At 35.0% G+C, this 20727-nt stretch overlaps 1 protein-coding gene across 5 annotated transcripts in view; it reads left to right on the top strand.

The window, feature by feature from the left end:
* Positions 1 to 20727, top strand: part of SKIC3 (SKI3 subunit of superkiller complex) — a 181963-nt gene that overhangs the window by 150045 nt on the left and 11191 nt on the right. For all 5 annotated transcript variants that reach the window (XM_030847977.2, XM_070045163.1, XM_030847966.2 and 2 more), the window contains 7 exons: positions 7171 to 7392; positions 8449 to 8521; positions 9392 to 9445; positions 9682 to 9793; positions 13069 to 13197; positions 16479 to 16594; positions 18747 to 18905. In XM_030847977.2, the coding sequence (XP_030703837.2) occupies positions 7171 to 7392; positions 8449 to 8521; positions 9392 to 9445; positions 9682 to 9793; positions 13069 to 13197; positions 16479 to 16594; positions 18747 to 18905 (865 nt within the window). The remainder of the gene's footprint in view (positions 1 to 7170; positions 7393 to 8448; positions 8522 to 9391; positions 9446 to 9681; positions 9794 to 13068; positions 13198 to 16478; positions 16595 to 18746; positions 18906 to 20727) is intronic.

Genomic DNA, 20727 nt, shown 5'->3' with positions numbered 1-20727 from the left:
CTGTATATTAATTTTGTATCCTGCAATTTTACCAGATGCACTGATTAGCTCTAGTAGTTTTCTGGTGGCATCTTTAGCATTCTCTATGTATAGTATCATGTCATCTGCAAACAGTGACAGTTTTACTTCTTTTCCAATTTGTATTCCTTTTATGTCTTTCTTCTCTGATTTCCGCGGTTAGGACTTCCATAACTGTGTTGAATAATAGTGGTGAGAGTGGACATCCTTGTTCCTGATCTTAGAGGAAATGCTTTCAGTTTTTCACCACTGAGAATGATGTTTACTGTGGGTTTGTTGTATATGGACTTTATTATGTTGAGGTAGGTTCCCTCTCTACCCACTTTCTGGAGAGTTTTTATCATAAATTGGTGTTGAATTTTGTCAGAAGCTTTTTCTGCATCTATTGAGATGATCATATGGTTTTTATTCAATTTGTTAATATGGTGTATCACATTCGTTGATATGCGTATATTGAACAATCCTTGCATCCCTGGGATAAATCCCACTTGATCATGGTGTATGATCCTTTCAATGTGTTGCTGGATTGTGTTTGCTAATATTTTGTTGAGGATTTTTGCATCTATATTCATCAGTGATATTGGTCTGTAATTTTCTTTTCTTGTAGCATCTTTGTCTGGTTTTAGTATCAGGGTGATGGTGGCCTCATAGAATGAGTTTGGGAGTTTTCCTTCCTCTGCAATATTTGGAAGAGTTTGAGAAGGATGGGTGTTAGCTCTTCTCTAAATGTTTGATAGAATTCACCTGTGAAGCTATCTGGTCCTGGACTTTTGTTTGTTGGAAGATTTTTAATCGCAGTTTCAATTTCATTACTTGTGATTGGTCTGTTCATATTTTCTATTTCTTCTTGGTTCAGTCTTGGAAGGTTATACCTTTCTAAGTATTTGTCCATTTCTTCCAGGTTGTCCATTTTATTGGCATAGAGTTGCTTGTAGTAGTTTCTTAGGATGCTTTATATTTCTGTGGTGTCTGTTGTTACTTCTCCTTTTTCATTTCTAATTCTATTGATTTGAGTCCTCTCCCTCTTTTTCTTGATGAGTCTGGCTAATGGTTTATCAATTTTGTTTATCTTCTCCAAGAACCAGCTCTTAGTTTTATTGATCGTTGCTATTGTTTTCTTTGTTTCTATTTCATTTATTTCTGCTCTGATCTTTATGATTTCTTTCCTTCTGCTAACTTCAGGTTTTGTTTGTTCTTCTTTCTCTAGTTCCTTTAGGTGTAAGGTTAGATTGTTTATTTGAGATTTTTGTTTCTTGAGGTAGGCTTGTATAGCTATAAACGTCCCTCTTAGAACTGCTTTTGCTGCATCCTATAGGTTTTGGATTGTCATGTTTTCATTGTCATTTGTCTCTAGGTATTTTTTGATTTCCTCTTCGATTTCTTCAGTGATCTCTTGGTTATTTAGTAACATATTGTTCAGCCTCCATGTGTTTGTGTTTTTTATGTTTTTTTCCCTGTAATTGATTTCTAATCTCATAGCATTGTGGTCAGAAAAGATGCTTGATATGATTTCAGTTTTCTTAAATTTACTGAGGCTTGATTTGTGACCCAAGATGTGATCTATCCTGGAGCATGTTCTGTGTGCACTTGAGAAGAAAGTGTAATCTGCTGTTTTTGGATGGAATGTCCTATAAATATCAGTTAAATTTATCTTGTCTATTGTGTCATTTAAAGCTTGTGTTTCCTTATTTATTTTCAATTTGGGTGATCTTTCCATTGGTGTAAGTGAGGTGTTAAAGTCCCCCACTATTATTGTGTTACTGTCGATTTCCTCTTTGATAGCTGTTAGCAGCTGCCTTATGTATTGAGGTGCTCCTGTGTTGGGTGCATATATATTTATAATTGTTATATCTTCTTCTTGGATTGATCCCTTGATCATTATGTAGTGTTGTTCCTTGTCTCTTGTAACATTCTTTATTTTAAAGTTTATTTTATCTGATATGAATATTGCTACTCCGGCTTTCTTTTCATTTCCATTTTCATGGAATATCTTTTTCCATCCCCTCACTTTCAGTCTGAATGTGTCCCTAGGTCTGAAGTGGTTCTCTTGTAGACAGCATATATATGGGTCTTGTTTTTGTATCCATTCAGCAAGACTGTGTCTTTTCGTTGGAACATTTAATCCATTTATGTTTAATTTAGTTATCGATATGTATGTTCCTATTACCATTTTCTTAATTGTTTTGGGTTTTTGTAGGTCCTTTTCTTCTCTTGTGTTTCCCACTTAGAGAAGTTCCTTTACCATTTGTTGTAGAGCTGGTTTGGTGGTGCTGAATTCTCTTAGCTTTTGCTTGTCTGTAAAGCTTTTGATTTCTCCATCGAATCTGAATGAGATCCTTGCTGGATAGAGTAATCTTGGTTGTGGGGTCTATACCTTTCATCACTTTAAGTATATCATGCCACTCCCTTCTGGCTTGTAGAGTTTCTGCTGAGAAGTCAGCTGTTAACCTTATGGGAGTTCCCTTGTATGTTATTTGTCGTTTTTCCCTTGCTGCTTTTAATAATTTTTCTTTGTCTTTAATTTTTGCCAATTTGATTACTATGTGTCTTGGCGTGTTTCTCCTTGGGTTTATCGTGTATGGGACTCTCTGCACTTCCTGGACTTGGATTTCCTTTCCCATGTTAGGGAAGTTTTCGACTATAATCTCGTCAAATATTTTCTCTGATCCTTTCTCTCTCTCTTCTCCTTCTGGGACCCCTATAATGCGAATGTTGTTGCATTTAATGTTGTCCCAGAGGTCTCTTAGGCTGTCTTCATTTCTTTTCATTCTTTTTTCTTTATTCTGTTCCACAGCAGTGAATTCCACCATTCTGTCTTCCAGGTCACTTATCTGTTCTTCTGCCTCAGTTATTCTGCTATTGATTCCTTCTAGTGTAGTTTTCATTTCAGTTATTGTATTGTTCATCTCTGTTTGTTCGTTTTTTAATTCTTCTAGGTCTTTGTTAAACATTTCTTGCATCTTCTCGATCTTTGCCTCCATTCATTATCCGAGGTCCTGGATCATCTTCACTATCATTATTCTGAATTCTTTTTCTGGAAGGTTGCCTATCTCCACTTCATTTAGTTGTTTTTCTGGGGCTTTATCTTATTTCTTCATCTGGTACATAGCCCTGTGCCTTTTCATCTTGTCTGTCTTTCTTTGAATGTGTTTTTTGTTCCACAGGCTGCAGGATTGTAGTTCTTGCTTCTGCTGTCTGCCCTCTGGTGGATGAGGCTATCTAAGAGGCTTGTGCAAGTTTTTTGATGGGAGGGACTGGTGGTGGGTAGAGCTGACTGTTGCTGTGCTGGGCAGAGCTCAGTAAAACCTTAATCCACTTGACTGCTGATGAGTGGGGCTGGGTTCCCTCCCTGTTGGTTGTTTAGCCTGAGGCAACCCTACACTGGAGCCTACCTGGGCTCTTTGGTGGGGCTAATAACAGACTCTGGGAGGGCTCATGCCAAGGAGTACTTCCCAGAACTTCTGCTGCCAGTGTCCTTGTCCTCACGATGAGACAGAGCCATCCTCCACCTCTGCAGGAGACCCTCCAACAGTAGCAGGTAGTTCTGGTTCAGTCTCCCCTGGGGTCACTGCTCCTTACCCTGGGTCCCGATGTGCACACTACTTTGTGTGTGCCCTCTAAGAGTGGAGTCTCTCTTTCCCCCAGTCCTGTCGAAGTCCTGCATTCAAATCCCACTAGGCTTCAAAGTCTGATTTTCTAGGAATTCCTCCTCCCGTTGCCAGACCCCCAGGTTGGGAAGCCTGACATGGGGCTCAGAACCTTCACTCCAGTGGGTGGACTTCTGTGGTATAAGTGTTCGCCAGTCTGTGAGTCACCCACCCACCAGTTATGAGATTTGATTTTACTGTGATTATGCCCCTCCTGCCATCTCATTGTGGCTTCTCCTTTGTCTTTGAATGTGGGGTATCTTTTTTGGTGAGTTCCAGTGTCTTCCTGTTGATGTTTGTCCAGCAGCTAGTTGTGATTCTGGTGTTCTCACAAGCGGAAGTGGGAGCACATCCTTCTACTCCACCATCTTTGTTCCAATCTCTGCAGGCTTCTTATCGCAGTGGCTTCTTTTGTTGTGCAGCATGGGCTCTAGGCACATGGGCTTCATAGTTGTGGCACACAGGCTCAGTAGTTGTGGCTCATGGGCTCTAGAGCACAGGCTCAGTTGTTGTGTCTCACGGGCTTAGTTGCTCTACAGCATGTGGGATCTTCCCAGATCAGGGCTCAAACCCATGACCCCTGTATTGGCAGGTGGATTCCTAATCACTGTGCCACCAGGGAGGCCATATGTGGTATTTTTTGACTTTTCGAAATATTTTGTGGGGGGGGGGAATGTTGAACTTATTAATTCCTTAAAAAGCAGGAGATGATTAATGGATGCTGTTGGACAGTGGTTATCAGTGAGTGCTCTGTTGGCATTTTCAGTGGTACAGATCTTCATAGTACAGAATTGTTTCCCCCATTGTAGGAAGATCTTATCCTTGTCCCCCATCTGTTAGATGCTAACAGCACTCCTCAATCATTGTGGAAATGAAAGAAGTGCCTCCACATCTCCAAATTATGCTCCCGTGCCAAAGGTTAGGGGGATGGAGATGACTAGATGGTACTACTTGAGAATGACTTCTATACGATAAGCTTTGGTTTTGTTTATTCGTGGTGATACTTTTGTTCCATCCTGATTAAAGTAATTTTCCTGTATAATAAGTAAGCAGTTCTTTCTCCTTCTCTTAGCTGTTTTGAGAAGACCAATCAGAATTTTAAAAATCTTGTCACTTTACATGGATATACTAATGTAACGTGAATATATGTTCAGAATATCCAAATTTGCAAATAGCTTGAGAAAAAGAATCATAGATGCTAATATGTTGCTGCAGTAATCAAGAGCAAAAGTAACACCAAATTAGTTATGATTAGATTAGTCTTGGGTTACTGTTTAAAACAGTAAATGAAACTGTTTTGAACATTAGTAGAAGTGGGGAAAATAGAATATTTTCTTGTTCTTTTCTCCTCTTATGAGGGAAAACCTTTACCTCCTTTTTTTTTGCGTTGTTGGATCCAGGGCTAGGTATTTTATCTGATCTATGTTTTTTTCTTTGTTTTTGGTTCTCTGCATGTCATCTTTCAAACTTAACACTGCAGACTGCTCCCTTTCCTGCCCCTTGGCATTCTTTTCTTTGACTTCCTTTCTATGAATAATTCAGTTACATGTTCTTTATTCATCTTGTTTGGCATTCTCATGTTGGGAACAAAGCAGTGTCCTCGGTGCTTAGGCGGAGTGTGAATAAGTTCAATACATAAGGGGAAAAATCTGGTTACCAGCATCATAGAATTTTTGATATAAATAACTATATGTAAAATTCTAGCACGTGGTACAGGACAACATGCAGGTACCGTGCATTCAGCATGTGTTAGCTTAATGGGATGTAGTCATTTCAGTAATAATTTAGATTTTGTTTTGTTTTTTTTTTTTGGCTGCATTGGGTCTTCGTTGCTGTGCGCGGGCTTTCTCTAGTTGCGGTGAGCAGGGGCTACTCTTTTTTGCGGTGCACGGGCTTCTCATTTGTGGTGGCTTCTCATTGCAGAGCACAGGCTGTAGGTGTGTGGGCTTCAGTAGTTGCGGCATGCTGGCTCAGTAGTTGTGGCTCGTGGGCTCTAGAGTGCAGGCTCAGTAGTTGTGGTGCATGGGCTTAGTTGCTCAGCAGCATGTGGGATCTTCCTGGACCAGGGCTCGAACCCGTGTCCTCTGCATTGGCAGGCAGATTCTGAACCACCGTTCCACCAGGGAAGTCCCTAGATTTTGTATATTAATACATATTAGAGTATATGTTTGTTCTCTTTTGAACCAAGGCACAAATTAGAATTTCTTCTTTTGTTGTTAGTATTGGAATATATATTTTACTATTTGCTTTTTTTTAGTTACAACTTACCGTGTGGTTTATTTATATTGATGGAAATGACTGTAACTAATTGATATTCTTCCATATTTGGATGCCTCCATCTATTAACCCTTATCGTAAAAAGAGTTACTATGGATGCTTTAAGTTTACTCCAGAGCTGCCCATGAAAATTCATGACTTTGTAGCTGTTTGTCAAAATAAAATTCTAAACAGCTTGTTGTCTCCTCCCCCAAAATAATAGAAAGACGTAGTGGTAGGTATGTGATATTTTATAATGTTACAGCTATTTATATTATATTTTAATGAACTTTGTTTAACAAAATTTTCAGAGTTCCTATGTTTTGTTACAGTACAACATTCATAATTATTATTAGAAGTACTGTGAAGTTTATAAAGAGCTCAGGTTTTCTTCATTTTAATTAATAAGGATTCCTAAACATTATTGACTTTTACCTCCATAAGCTTAAATCAGATTTCACAGCTGAAGAAGGAAAAGAAAAAAGCTGGATGTTTACATACAAAATTTAAATTCTCCTTCAATTATAAATGTGCTCACGTGGAATATGGCGGATATAGACAGTTTTTATAATTATTATATATTGCTCTTGTTTCAAATACCACAGAACAGTAAGACAAAAGCTTTTTGCGAATGATAAAAATCAGAACTTAGGTTAAGGATTTTTCTTTATTATTCATACCTTTTAGGATTTTATTGGAACTAAAGATTTTAGCAAAATTATTCTAATTATTTACCTAGAACGGTGACCCGAAGAGACTGTGCTGTATATTTGTTTCTAAACGTAGATAAAATGACCAGAAAGGAAATTTGGCTATTGGTGCTCTGCAAAGGCCATTGGTACTTTTAACTGCTTCAGAAATTCAGGGAAACGGGACTTCCCTGGTGGTCCAGTGGTAAAGAATCCGTTCTGCAATGCAGGTGACATGGGTTTGATCCCTGGTTGGGGAACTAAGATCCCACATGCCATGGGGCAACTAAGCCACACGCCACAGCTACTGAGCCTGCGTGCCGCAAACTACAGAGCCCACGCGCCATAACTAAAGACCTGACACAGCCAAAAAAAAAAAGAAATTCAGGGAAATTACTGTTCCTAGAAACCATGGAACTTAGTTTTATAGTTATTTTAAGCCGGACTGTAGTTTGGTGAATCTATAAGTAAATTGTTTTTTCTACCAACTGTTAAGTATGTTTTAATAGTTACAGACTATTGTACTCATGGCTAATAGGCAATTAAAAATATATTTACAGCTCTATCTTAAAAGAACCAACCACGGAAAGCCTTCAAGCCCTGTGTGCTCTAGGATTGGCAATGCAGGATGCAACACTGTCCAAAGCTGCACTTAATGAGTTACTGAAGCACTGCAAACAGAAAGACAATGATTATCAGAGGTGCCTTCTTACTTCAGCGATCTATGCACTGCAAGGTCGCACTGTGGCAGTGCAGAGACAAGCATCTAAAGCTGTTCACAGGTAAATTCTGTACTTGTGAACTTGGGGTCTAGTTATACTTGATGAAGTTGTCTTTGATGTTTGGACCTTATTAAGACTATATAATGAGGTAAGCATATAAATTTGGAAACCAAGTTGTGGTTTTATGAAACTGTACATAGGATCAGGTAACTGACTCCACATTATTTCACCTCTAACAATTTAAATAAAAAATTCAGTTGGTAAAGAGAGAACAGAAAATCTTTCAGATTAAGCCCCAAATCTCGTTTTTTTTTTTAAGAACATGAAAAGTTTATTCAAAAATGAAGGAATAAAAATGGTTAATATACAAGAAAATATCTGAAACTTCATTAATAATACAATTAAATGCAAATTTTAAGATATAATTTTTGACAAATTGGCAAAGATTTTTAAGCTTTTTAAAAAAATTAGAAATACTGAGTAAAGGCAGTTTATACATGGAGGACTCATACGGGACCTGTAACTGGCCACAAAACATTTTCCCCAAATTCTCCTGAACCAAATCTTGTTTTAATATGAAAGCCCTTACAAATTCTCAGGTTTGTGTTATTGTCAGTTTGTTATCTGATACCGTCCAGTTTGATGGTTTTAGGAATTTTTTGGCCACTCAAACATTCATTAATATTCAAAATTTGGAAAATAGAAACCTGTTATCACTAGCAACAGCAGTTATTTATTAGATTTATTTTTAGCAGTAAAGTGTTACATCTGTAGTTTATTTTCCTTCCACAGTTCTCATCTCTGTGTTTTCTTTGAACACAATGTATTAAAATTTCCTTAACCTTTCCTAATTGGATCTCATGGCTCTGTAATCATCACATTGCTGAGTTTTCTTTCTTATTTTAATAAAAACTGTAGGTGTATATAGGAGATATAAAGTATGTTTCTAAAAATTCAGTCACTTTTAACCACATGTAGAGAATTAATTTGAACTTGTTTTAGATGTCTAAAAGATTTTTAACTTAGATACTAAATAAAATGTTGATTTGGGGGGGTACTTTTTGTGATTAAAGTAACTACCATCTCTAAGCCCTGTGCTTTTGATGATCATTATAGTAACCCAGCTGATCCTGCTCTTTGGTCTTTGTTGTCCCGAGTAGTTGCTCAGTATACTCAACGAAATGCAAAGGTGAGTAATGTTCTAAATTCTAGCAAAAGACAAAATAACTTACGATGTGGTATATAATATAATTTTAAAGTATCAATATTAACATTATCATTCTGGAAAATAATTAACTAATAGAGCAAGGGAGTTCTGTTATTTAGTGCAGTTTTTCATTAGTCATTCAACAACTAGTACACGGAGTTTCTTCCATGTACTGTTGTACTGCTCTGGGTGTTATGGAAGATACAAAGAAGGAGGTGGACTTTTTTGAACATGTATAGATTGTTATGTTATTCTTATAATTCACTTTCTTTTCCAGGTAAAATGTCCAATTGAATTTTTTTACATTAAGGATTTCAGATCGACTTTATGAAAACTATCGTGCTGCGTATATTTTCCTTACATTTAGTACTGAGTTGAATATTGAGGTGGTGGTGGTGAGGTTCATGATGCTCTGAACTTTAGCTACTTATTTTACTGGGGACTGTGGACATTTTAAAAATACTTAATTTTCATGGAGTAAAACTATGTTAGTTTATCTTAAAATAAGTTTTGTGGTCTCTCTTTTTTTTCTTTCAGTCTTCATTTCACAATCTTGTATATTGTTATAAAATTGTATATTTGTTTGTTACTACTGTAAAGTCATGTAACTTTTGGACCTTTAATGAATATTTTAAAAGAGCAGAGTTGAACTGATCATAGGAGAAAAGATTTTCTTTTATAAAAATATTAAACTGCTTTTTTAAAGTTCGTACTTAAGGAGTTTAAAAGTTACAAATGTGATAAAGCTGAACCTTTCAAATGACTTAATGTAAAGATTTTATCAGTCTTAATTTTTACTTTTTTGTGAAAGTTTATGCATTTATATAAGTAATAATTTGTTTACTATTATAGGGAGGTGCGGTAGCAGGAAATGTGGCTTATATTCTGGACTCAAATCATGGAAAGGTTAGTTTACCCCAATTCAAAGGAAATGTTAAATAATATTATTATTATTTAACATTGGAAATGTTAAATAATATTATTTACTGTTAAATAATATTGTTAAATAATATTATTGATGAATAATTTTTCTTCTTAGGCTTAGGGGTCATACAATATCCAATATAGTACTACTTTTAGTCACTTTGAAAGTCAGGGAGCTATAAAGAGAATTGATTAACACCCTTCCTTTCTCTTTGTAGAAGGCACTACTATACACTGCAGTAAATCAGTTGGCTGTGGGAAGCAGTTCAGCAGATGGTGAGAAAAATACTGCACTAAAAGCCATTCAGAAGGCAGCTCTCCTTTCTCCAGGTGAATATAATGTGATCCATTTCATTATTTAGGATTCCGTCCATCTTGCATTTGTGTTAAAGAGGCAAAGTTTGTATTTTTATGAAATAAGGGAATTTTAAAATATTTTATGATCTTGCATATTATTTGATTACTGCATTCAGCTACTGATATTTAAGAGATAATCAGTTATTGAAGCAGGCTCAAAGGAATATCTGTATAAAGATACTTCATTAACCATTACCGAAACTCTGCATTATATATTTTCAAAAAGTGGTTTTATTTCTGTTTTCCATCAGTCTGGTTTAATGAGGTTTATTTATAGCTACTAAATTATTTAATAAACATGTTTAGTTATTTTTATGTGTAGTTAACTTCTTGAAGAGTGGAGATATGTCTTGTATGGTAACTGTTAGAACTGCCAAGGTGCTGGCCTCACATGAACTAATTTCTTAGTTCTAACCAGAGTCGTATGTACGCTATTGGTCACAAAAGGCACTGAGGAACTGCATGTAACCTGCATCAGCATGCTTCCGTTACCACGGCTGGAGAAATGCTATAGAGGATTGGAATGTCTAACAAAGTACGGTTATGGGATGTATTTTTACATAACATTATTTTTAACATGAAATATAACTTTAAACAGTATATTCCCCCAGAGCACTTCAAACATTTGCTGGATCAGAATGCTATTGCTTTTGGCCAGGGACTGTGGGGAAACATACAAAGAACAGGTTCAGTACTGTCTTCACAATAAATGAGAAGGATCCTAACTAAACCTCAGAGATCATTTTATAAAACAAGTAAACAGACCAATGTCCTGTTGTTTATTCTTTCTTTCATTTTTGAACTAGAACAAAAAGAAATCCTAAACATTTGGTTTTATCTATGTTCTATGTTAGGTAAGTTTCTGATTTTTAAAGGTGTTCCCAAACAAGTATTAGATATAGAATTACTCTCAAGAATTCTTACTGTGGATCTAGAATGATAGATGTTAGCCTCTGATTGTGTACATGGCATACACTTTAGAAAGGTGAGATTGCCCAGCTAAGATCTTCTCTAATCATTTTTTCTGATTTTCCCATTTTATCTGGAGAAATTCATAAACAAGGAAGCAGAGTCATATAGGAAGCTTAAAACAAGGACTGACTGATGAAGCTGAGTGCTTATTTGAGACTTGTTTGGAGTCCAGTGAAAGTGAATGTAATTGTAGTTATGTGTAGTAGCTGTACATCTAACCTTTGTAGATCTTTAGTTAGACAAAGTACAATTTTGATAGATGGTACTCCAAGGAATCTTTTCAGAAATTTAAATATAATCCCAGGAATTTAGAATTGAATGGAAAGAAATCCAATGTCTGTTAGATTAGTACTTCTGTGATATTAAAAGATATTTTTAGCAAACCATATTAATTTTTTTTAGGTTTTTAGTATATATATAGTATAAATTATATATATGTGTAAATACATATATATGTATAAATTATATATATATGTGTATACACATATATATGTATAATATTTATATTATCACTTTGTTTCATAGGGAATTTGAGTTGCTGGTTATCTGTAGAAGAGTTCATGAAGACAGCAATTCTTTTGAATTGTGACAAAAGAAATTGCTGCCAGCTAATGTCCATCCCCCTCCCAAAATCTAAACTATAGAATACCCTAAGATCCTTAAATGAGTTGTTCACTTAATCTTACAAACACAAAAATTGAGTCCACTTCAACTGGAATTATAGGATTTTAGACCTGAGGGCACCTGAGCCATCATCTGATTTAGATGCCTTATTTTGTAGAATTATGTGTTCCAAAGGAAGAGCAGCTGCACAGTTAATTAGTGGCATTGTTAGACCTAAAATCCAGATCTAAGATTCAGTCATCTGCCTTTCATTATATAGTATTCAGATCTCACCATAAATTGTAGGAAATGGTCCCTGTTTTCTTATTCTGGATTTAATTATGTCTTATGATATTTAAAATAAGGTAGGCATTATCTGGGCAGAAATTATTTTATAATATCAAGGTATGTATTTAATTTTTTATAAACATTTTTGGTCTACATAAGATTTCTAATGATTCTTGTACAATTAGCAGTAATACTGACTGTCTATAAATGAAATACATGTATTTCAGCCATTTGATAGGAGATATATATTGAATGGGGCAGTTAGGTAAGAAAAAAATTAAAAACTAGAGCTAAGAAGTATGTTTAAATGACTGTATTGTTAATTGGAACCCCTTGTAGGATTTAAAAATTATCCATTTGTTTTTTTAAGGGTAATAGTACTGAAAATATTAACCATGTAAATATTAACTTGCAAAATATGATTTGTGAAACAAAAGACCAATCAAATTAAAAAGCCTAAGTTCCAAATCCCAATCCAGCTTTCTCTTTTCACAATTAACTTTCTTGAAAAGAGGAGTCTATACTCATAATCTCTTTTATTACCTTCTCAACCCACTGCTATTGGGCTTTCCCTCTTCCCCTGAAGCTATATCAAGGTGTGAAGGAAGGAAGGAGAGATCAAATGGATGAAGGGATACATCAGTGTAATCATAATTGCTTCCTTGGAATGATAAAGTGACTTTTATGCTTGGCTGTTAGAACATAGGTAAAATGGAGTTGTCTTGAGCTTTTCCTTTGTCTCAGACTTTTCTTAAGAGCTGAGAAATTGTGTTATCTTCCTTTTCCCATGACTGAGCCTTTAATATAGGGACAGTGATGAACACAAGTGTCTCTGTGAGACTTGCCCTTGGTATTCAGTGAAAGTAAATATAATTGACCTTTCCACAACAGCGTAGTACTCTAGGCAACTCACGTAACCAGCCATGGAAGAAGAGTTAAATAGGATATTTTTTATCCTCTGATGTGTTTGGAAAAAATGGCAATTTTTTTTTTTTTTTTTGCGGTACGCGGGCCTCTCACTGTTGTGGCCTCTCCCATTGCGGAGCACAGGCTCCGGACGCGCAGGCTCAGCCGCCATGGCTCACGGGCCCAGCCGCTCCACGGCATGTGGGATCGTCCCGGACCAGGGACGAACCCATGTCCCCTGCATCGGCAGGCGGACTCTCAACCACTGCGCCACCAGGGAAGCCCCAAAATGGCAAATCTTAAAGGATGAATGTAGTAATGTGCCTTATGAACTAGTTTTTCTTTAAGAAAATGGAATTTTTCTGGAGATACTATTTTATTTCATTTGTTGGTATTTGTAAACTCTTACTTTCATTTTTGGTAGTTTTTCAGCAACGTGTTGGTATTGACAGCCTCCTAACTGTATTTCCTGTGTTTAGGTGATCCTGCTGTCTGGGCTGGGCTAATGGCAGCTTGTCATGCTGATGCTAAACTGGCCCTAGTGAAGAACACTCAGCCAAAGAGGATGGATTTACACTTGGCACTGTTATCTGCTGTTTCTGCTTCAAGTAAGTTTAAAGAAGCATTTCATACATGATATATTCAAGATAAAGAATTCAGAAGGATATTGCCAAAGGGTAGTAGGCAGAATTAGCCCTACATGAAAGGCTATTATATTCTCATCTAACAAAGCTTAAAAACAAGGCTTAAGGAGTTTACCTGCATACAGAACAAAGCTCAAGAACATTATAGGAATACAGAAATATCCAGCATTCAGCAAGGTAAAATTCACAATGTCTGGTATCCAGTTAAAGCTTAATAGGCATGCAAATAAGCAGGAAAATACCACCCATAATGAGAAGAATCAATCAATAGAAACAGATCCACAAGTGACACACGATAGAAATCTCTTTAACATGTAATTTACTGTTTAACGCACATATGACAATAGCACAGAGGCCAGGAGGGGAAAATGGAAGTATTTTGTTGTAAAGTTTTTATACTGTAAGTGAAGTGGTATAATATTACAGTCATCCGTAAGGATTTGTGGGGGATTTGTTTCATGACCCTCCTCAGATACCAAAATCTACCGATGCACAACTCCCTTACATAAAATGATGTAGTAATAGTTGACTCTGCATATCCATGGGTTCCATATCCATAGATACAGAGGGTCAACTGTACTTAAAGGTAGACTGTGACACGTTAAAGATGAATACTCTAAACCTTAAAGTAGACAGTAAAGAAAAAATGGAATTATATACTACAAAAAGGAGGAAAAGGGAACATAGAATAAAGAGAAAACAACACAATAGAGTTAAACCCAACCATATCAATAATCAAGTTAAGCATAATGGTCTAAATACCCCAGTTAAAAGGCACAGATTGACAGACTGGATAAAAAAGCAAGAGCTAACTATATACTGCTTAAAAGAAACATAAACAAAATATAAATCTATATTTAAAGACCAAAATAACCTCACAGTACTATATATAAGATAGAAGAACAGCAAGGACCTACTTTATAGCACAGGGAACTACATTCAGTATCTTGTAATAACTTATAATGGAAAAGAATCTAAAAAAGAATCTATATGTATATATTTATATATATGTATAACTGAATCACTTTGCTGTACACCTGAAACATTGTAAATCAGCTATACATCAATTTTAAAAAGATGCAAATAAAAAGACAAAAATGACCTAAAAAGTAAAAGAATGGAAAAAGATATACCATGCCAACACTAATCAAAAGACAGCTGGAGTGGCCACATTAATTTCCTACAAATTAAGATTTCAGAGCAAAGAATGTTTCCAGTGATAAGGAGGGTCATTTCACATTGGAATCAATTCATCAAGAGGACAATTTAGGCACCCAGTAGCAAAGCTTCAAAACACATAAAATCTGTGTTGTATTTCCCAATAAAATAGGTAGAAAAAATGAAAAATTATGGAAAAATACATGAAACAAACTTATAGAACTGAAAGGAGAGATAAATAAATTCATAATTATAGAGATTCAACACTCTTCTTTTGATAATTGATAGAACAATTGGACAGAAAATTAGTAAAAATATAATTAAAAACTTGAAAAACACTATCAACTAACTTGACCTAGTTAGAACTTATAGAACAATTCTCCTAACAACAACAGAATGCATATTTTTGTCAAGTGTACACAGACTATTTACCCATATATATCATATTATGAGCCATAAAACAGGTCTAAGTAAATTTAAAAGGATTCAAATCATACAAAGTATGTTACCTTAATACAATGGAATTAATTTAAAAATCAATAACCAAAAAATCTGGAAAATTCTCAAATATTTGAAAACTTAATAACATACTTCTAAATAATCCAGGTCAAAGAATATGGCAGAAGGGAAATTAGAAAATATTTTGAACTTCATGAAAATGAAAAAACAACATATAAAATTCTATAATACTCCTAAAACACTGCTTATATGAAAATATTAGCATTATATATCCACATTAGAAAATAAGAAGGGCCTCAAATTGATGATCTCAGTTGTGCCTTGAGAAATTAGAAAAAGGAAGGGGAAATTAAATCCAAAGTAAGCAGAAGAAAAGAAAATAGAGTAGAGATCAATGAAATAGAAAACAGAAAATCAGCAAAAGCAAAATCTAGTTCTTTGAGAAGATCAATGAAATTGATAAACCTAGCCAGGCATCAGGAAAATAACAGAGAGTACCACTGTCAGGATTTAAAGCAGGTACAACACTATAGCTATTAAAAGGCTCATAAGAGAATCTTAAGAAGAACTTTATGCCGTTAAATTTGGTGATGTAGATACAATGGATAAATTCCTTAAAAGATACAGAGCTCACTTAAGAAGAAATAAACTGAATAGCTTTATATCTATTAAAGACACGGAATTTATAGTTAAAAATCTTCTTATAAAGAAAACTCCAGGACCAGATGGATTCCAGCAAACATTTAAGTAAGAAATAATACCAGTTCTATACAAACTCTTCCAGAAAATTGAAAAGGTGGTAACACTTCCTGACTTCTTCTGTGAGATCAGCATTATGCAGATACCAAAACCAGACAAAGACATTACAAGAAAACTACAGAACTACAGATGTAGAAATTTATAACAAAACTTTAGCAATTCAAATCCAGTAACACATAAAAAAGATAGTAATACTTAATGATCAAGTGAGGTTTATTCTAGGAATGCAAGGTTGCTTTAATATTTGAAAATGAATGTAATTTACCACATTAGCTTCTATGAAAGATGCCAGAGTTTATATTTTATGATTCCATTTATATGAAATTTTAGGTAATGCAAACTGATCTATTGTGAGTGAAAATGATTAGTGATTGGGGACAGAGGAAAGGAGGAGAGATGGGTTGGAGACAGAAGTGATTACAAAGTAGTAGGAGGAAACTTTTCATGATGATGGGTATGTGTATTATCTTGATAGTAGTGACGGTTCACAGATATATTCTTATGTCAAAAGTCATCAGATTTACAGCTTGAATATGTGGATATGTGCAGTTTATCATAAGTCAGTTATATTGCAATAAATCTTCACTTTTTTTCAATGAAGTATTTTCAGTTTTACTGAAGATAGTGATGTTTTTTAATGTAAGTCACAAGTATATAAAGTCTTAAGTTATTCAGCTGTAAATGTTCCTGCTATGAAACTTTGCAGAAACCTGTCTCATGTTGAGATAGTCTATGGTATTCCAGTGGTATGTGTAAAAGTTGTATATGCATGGTAATTTAATTTTAATACTTCTTAACAACTGATTACTTCTCTGAGAACATATTATAAATTGCAGAAAAAAGTAACATTGACTTTTTTTTTAATAAAGACAAAGAATTCTTTGAAAATTACAACCAATCTCTTGAAAAGTGGTCTCTCTCCCAAGCTGTCACTGGTCTAATAGACACAAGAAGAATAGCTGAAGCTGAAGCCCTCTGCACAAAGGTATTGTTATGGAATTGAGATTCATGGATTCTTATCCTACTTGGAAAATAACTTCAAAAATAGAATGCACATTATTTAAAGAGCATTTGGTGGTGGTGGTGGTGGCGGTGGTGGTGATGATGATGATAATAATACCCAATATTAACTGAGTAATTACTGTAAGCTAGTTAATACATTTAGTACTTTGTATTTGACCTTCACAACAATCCTATGACATAGGTATTTATTATTATCCCCATTTTTACAAGTGAGAAAACTAAGGCTTAAAGAGGGTAAGTAATTTGCACAGGAGTTCACAGGTAGAAATTGATGGAGTTGCTGTTTGAGCTCACATTTTTCTGACTCTTAAGACTCAAGGTTTTAATCTATTTTTTTTTTTGGCACCATTATGGAAGCAGTATTTTCCTTTGATTTCTAGTTACTCTCTTCAGAATGCTATGTTTTCCAGTATCCCTACATTTTTCCAAAGTTCTGAACAATGTAGAATGACTGTGGGGATTGTTAAGTGGGTGACGGGAACTATTGAGTAGTCAGTTTTTACCTACCTGGATTGTAGGCTGTGTGAATAAATTCTTACACCTTGCCCAACCCATAGTAGGGTCTTAGTAAATATTTATTGAATGAACAAATCAGTTTCATAAACCAACTCAAAAATAATTTAATGAATAAGGGGAGTTTTAAACATCATTTTTTCCTGAAAACATCTGTTTTCATAAATGCTTACCAGGGAGAAGGTGGTGTCTTTCTAGAAATGTTTTTTGAAAGATCAATATAAATTTTGCAGAGAGAGAAGAATGGATCTTTGAAGATCCCTTTGGTCCTTGAATTCTCTGAAAATCAGAATAATACATTTTCTCTTTTATTTAAGAAATTCCACCTAGGTTCAGGACAGTTTAGTATAATACAGTGAATGTTTAGTAAGCATAAATTGACAGTTGATTCGTGCTCCCTCTGACAGAATAAGGGATACTTTTATGAACCTTTACTTGTCATTTTAATGTCCCAGTCTCTTACTTAGAAGAAAGCAGTCACATTTCAGAAATAAGGACATTTAGGACTATGACCTAATAATAGAAAATAAAGAATTATGTCATTGAGAGACAAGCAATAAAGAAAGAAATGTTTAAAACAATAGTGGAAGGACTTGTTTAGAGAATCTCCTTAACTTCTTCTTGTATGTGTATATTGTATGTATATATGTATATACATATAGAATATATACACGCACATATACACATATACAACATACACATATTGTGTATGTATATATATATACACACACACACACATACAATACATTTATATGTGTGTGTATGTGTTTTAAGGTATAAATAAATGGCCTGGGTAAATGGGTCATTTCTCTTACTCCCAGTGTGTAAGAAGTCTGTGCCTGGAGGAAGGACAATGAGTATCTTTGTGAAGAGGTTGAGAAAGGAAAAAATTTATAACTCTTTCCCTCTTAAAAAAAGTTAAGTTTGGGCTTCCCTGGTGGCACAGTGGTTGAGAGTCTGCCTGCCAATGCAGGGGACACGGGTTCGAGCCCTGGTCTGGGAAGATCCCACATACCGTGGAGCAACTAGGCCCATGAGCCACAACTACTGAGCCTGCGCCTCTGGAGCCTGTGCTCCGCAACAAGAGAGGCCGCGACAGTGAGAGGCCCGTGCATCACAATGAAGAGTGGCCCCCACTTGCCGCAACTAGAGAAAGCCCTCGCACAGAAACGAAGACCCAACACAGCCAAAAATAAATTAATTAATTAATTAAAAAAAAAAAGTTAAGTTTCTTCCAATAAGGATTAGTTTTAGCTTTCACTGTTAATTTTATGTTTTCTTAGTTCAGCTGTTTATATGTAGTACCTAAATTTTTCAAGATATCACTTAAGAATAAACCAAGTCAAAGGGACATACTAAATCTAAGATTAACAACTTATAGCTACAGTAATAGCATTACTGATTTTAGAGCTTATTTAAGTGTAGAGTTTGGTATTCCCAAGATGTTCAGTGTTCTGTTGACTTTTGCTGTTGTTTACTTTTTAATAAGAAAAGGTTAAAGTCAGGGGTTTTTTTTCAATATGGAGAATAGCTTATTTGCCTTTTACATTTAACACTTAAGAACCTGTTTGATGTATTTCTGTTTGGGGTTTGATTTTTAGAATTTAAAAAGTAACCCTGATCAGCCAGCTGTTATCTTACTTTTGAGACAAGTTCAATGTAAACCACTCCTAGAGTCACAAAAACCTCTCCCAGATGCTGTACTTGAAGAGCTGCAAAAAACAGTCATGTCCAACTCAACCTCTGTTCCAGCTTGGCAGGTAAATAAATTCTCTCTTTTCTTATGTGAGTCCTGAACTAAAATGCTCTGTGATATTAAATGAGGTCAGGGGTATGCTACATTTTTGTCTTGCCTTTAGATTCACTGTATATCTCTCATTTTCAGGCTTTAAAGGGTATTGTGGTTAGAGAAACTAAGGAAGTTGAATATTCATTTAGAATCTGCTGCTGCACGGCTTCGAAGCTTTTAACATTGTTGATTGTAAATTTTCTCCATTTAAAATAGTGTTGAAAATACTGTCTTTTACATAGGATTGGTGTAAGAGAGCTAAGTGTTACAAACATTTTATAATAAAGTTACCATAATGGTGTTTAACTCTGTCTTTAGAGGGGATGTGTGTAGTTTTTCCTTAGCTACTTTACAGGTAACCTATATCCAAGATTTTAATGGATTTTTAGTGCCTTTAGAAATAGTTCTTTTCAGGACTGATGCCTCAATCAATAGACTGTCTGCCCTTTTAGCTGGCTCTGCTTACCACAAGGACAAATACATAATGATCACTGTGTACTTTATTCTAATTGATAGTAAAATACAAAAAGCATATAATTACTTTACTCAATTTGTTTTAGTTCTTTCTGTACCACAAGATAGTATCAAGGGACTTCTTGATATAGGTTTTACAGAAGCTTATTTTACTACAGTTCTTCATTTTGATCTTTTGTTATGTCAACAGTTTTGATGTCCTACTTAAAAAGATTATCTAATGGTGTAAAATAGTTGGACTATGCAAGTTAAGCCACTTTGTTTACTCTAATCCTTGAAGAAATATGGTGCTTTTTTCCCTCTCAGAGTAAATTTGCCATATGAGAGTTAAGATACTTTAATTCTAAGGTCAACTGGATATTGATGATCTCATGTTCTTTATCAAGGGGAAAAAACACCTTGTCAAACTAAAAGGGAAAATTAAAGGATAAATTATACAGTAGGTAAAGTCTTAGAGATAGTATATGTGTTTTCTTTTATACTGTGATATAATTCACAAAGAAAAGAGTGTAAAAATCTTATACTCATTATATGTATGTACCTTTTTAACCACGACCTATATCAAGATATAGAACATTTTCTGCAGCCTAGCTGCCTTCCCCATGCTCTCCCTTTGTGATCGCCCCCTACGTCCAAAAGAAAAGGGGAACACTATTCTGTCTTCTATCACTTCTATCTAATTTTGCCTGTTTTTGAACTTGATATAAATGGAGTATCACTTTGTATCTGGTTTTACTCAACATCACGTCAGTGAAATTCATTTAGTTGTTTCATTTAGTTGAAATTCATGAAGCCATAGTTTTTTTTCATTTATTTTTATGAATATACTGTAAAATATCCCTTTTACTGTTTGGATTACAGTTGACCCTTGAACATAATGGGTTTGAACTGCACGACTGCACGGGTCAACTAATAAATGGATATTTTTCAATAGTCCATGGTTGGTTCAATCCTCGGAACCATGGATACGGAGGTTGATTATAAGTTACATCCGTGTTGTTCATGGGTCAACTGTGTTTCCAGGTTTTGGCTATTATGATTAATGGTGCTGTGTCCATTCTGGGATATGCCTTTTGTTGGGTGATAGAGTATGTGTATATTGACTTTAGTAGATTCTGTCAAATGGTTTTTTTAAATGGATGTCCAGTTTACATTCCCACCAGCAAATTATGAACATTCCAATTGCTGATATTGCCAGATCGTGGTTATTGTTTTCCCTTTCCAAAGGATATGTAGGTAATAGTATCTTGTGGTGGTTTTAATTTGAATTTACCTGATGACAAATGCTGTTGAGCCACTTTTCATATACTTATTGGATC

This window comes from Globicephala melas, chromosome 3 (genome assembly GCF_963455315.2).
Source record: "Globicephala melas chromosome 3, mGloMel1.2, whole genome shotgun sequence".
In the NCBI taxonomy this organism is placed as follows: domain Eukaryota; kingdom Metazoa; phylum Chordata; class Mammalia; order Artiodactyla; family Delphinidae; genus Globicephala; species Globicephala melas.
This window is presented reverse-complemented; position numbering and strand designations above follow the sequence as displayed.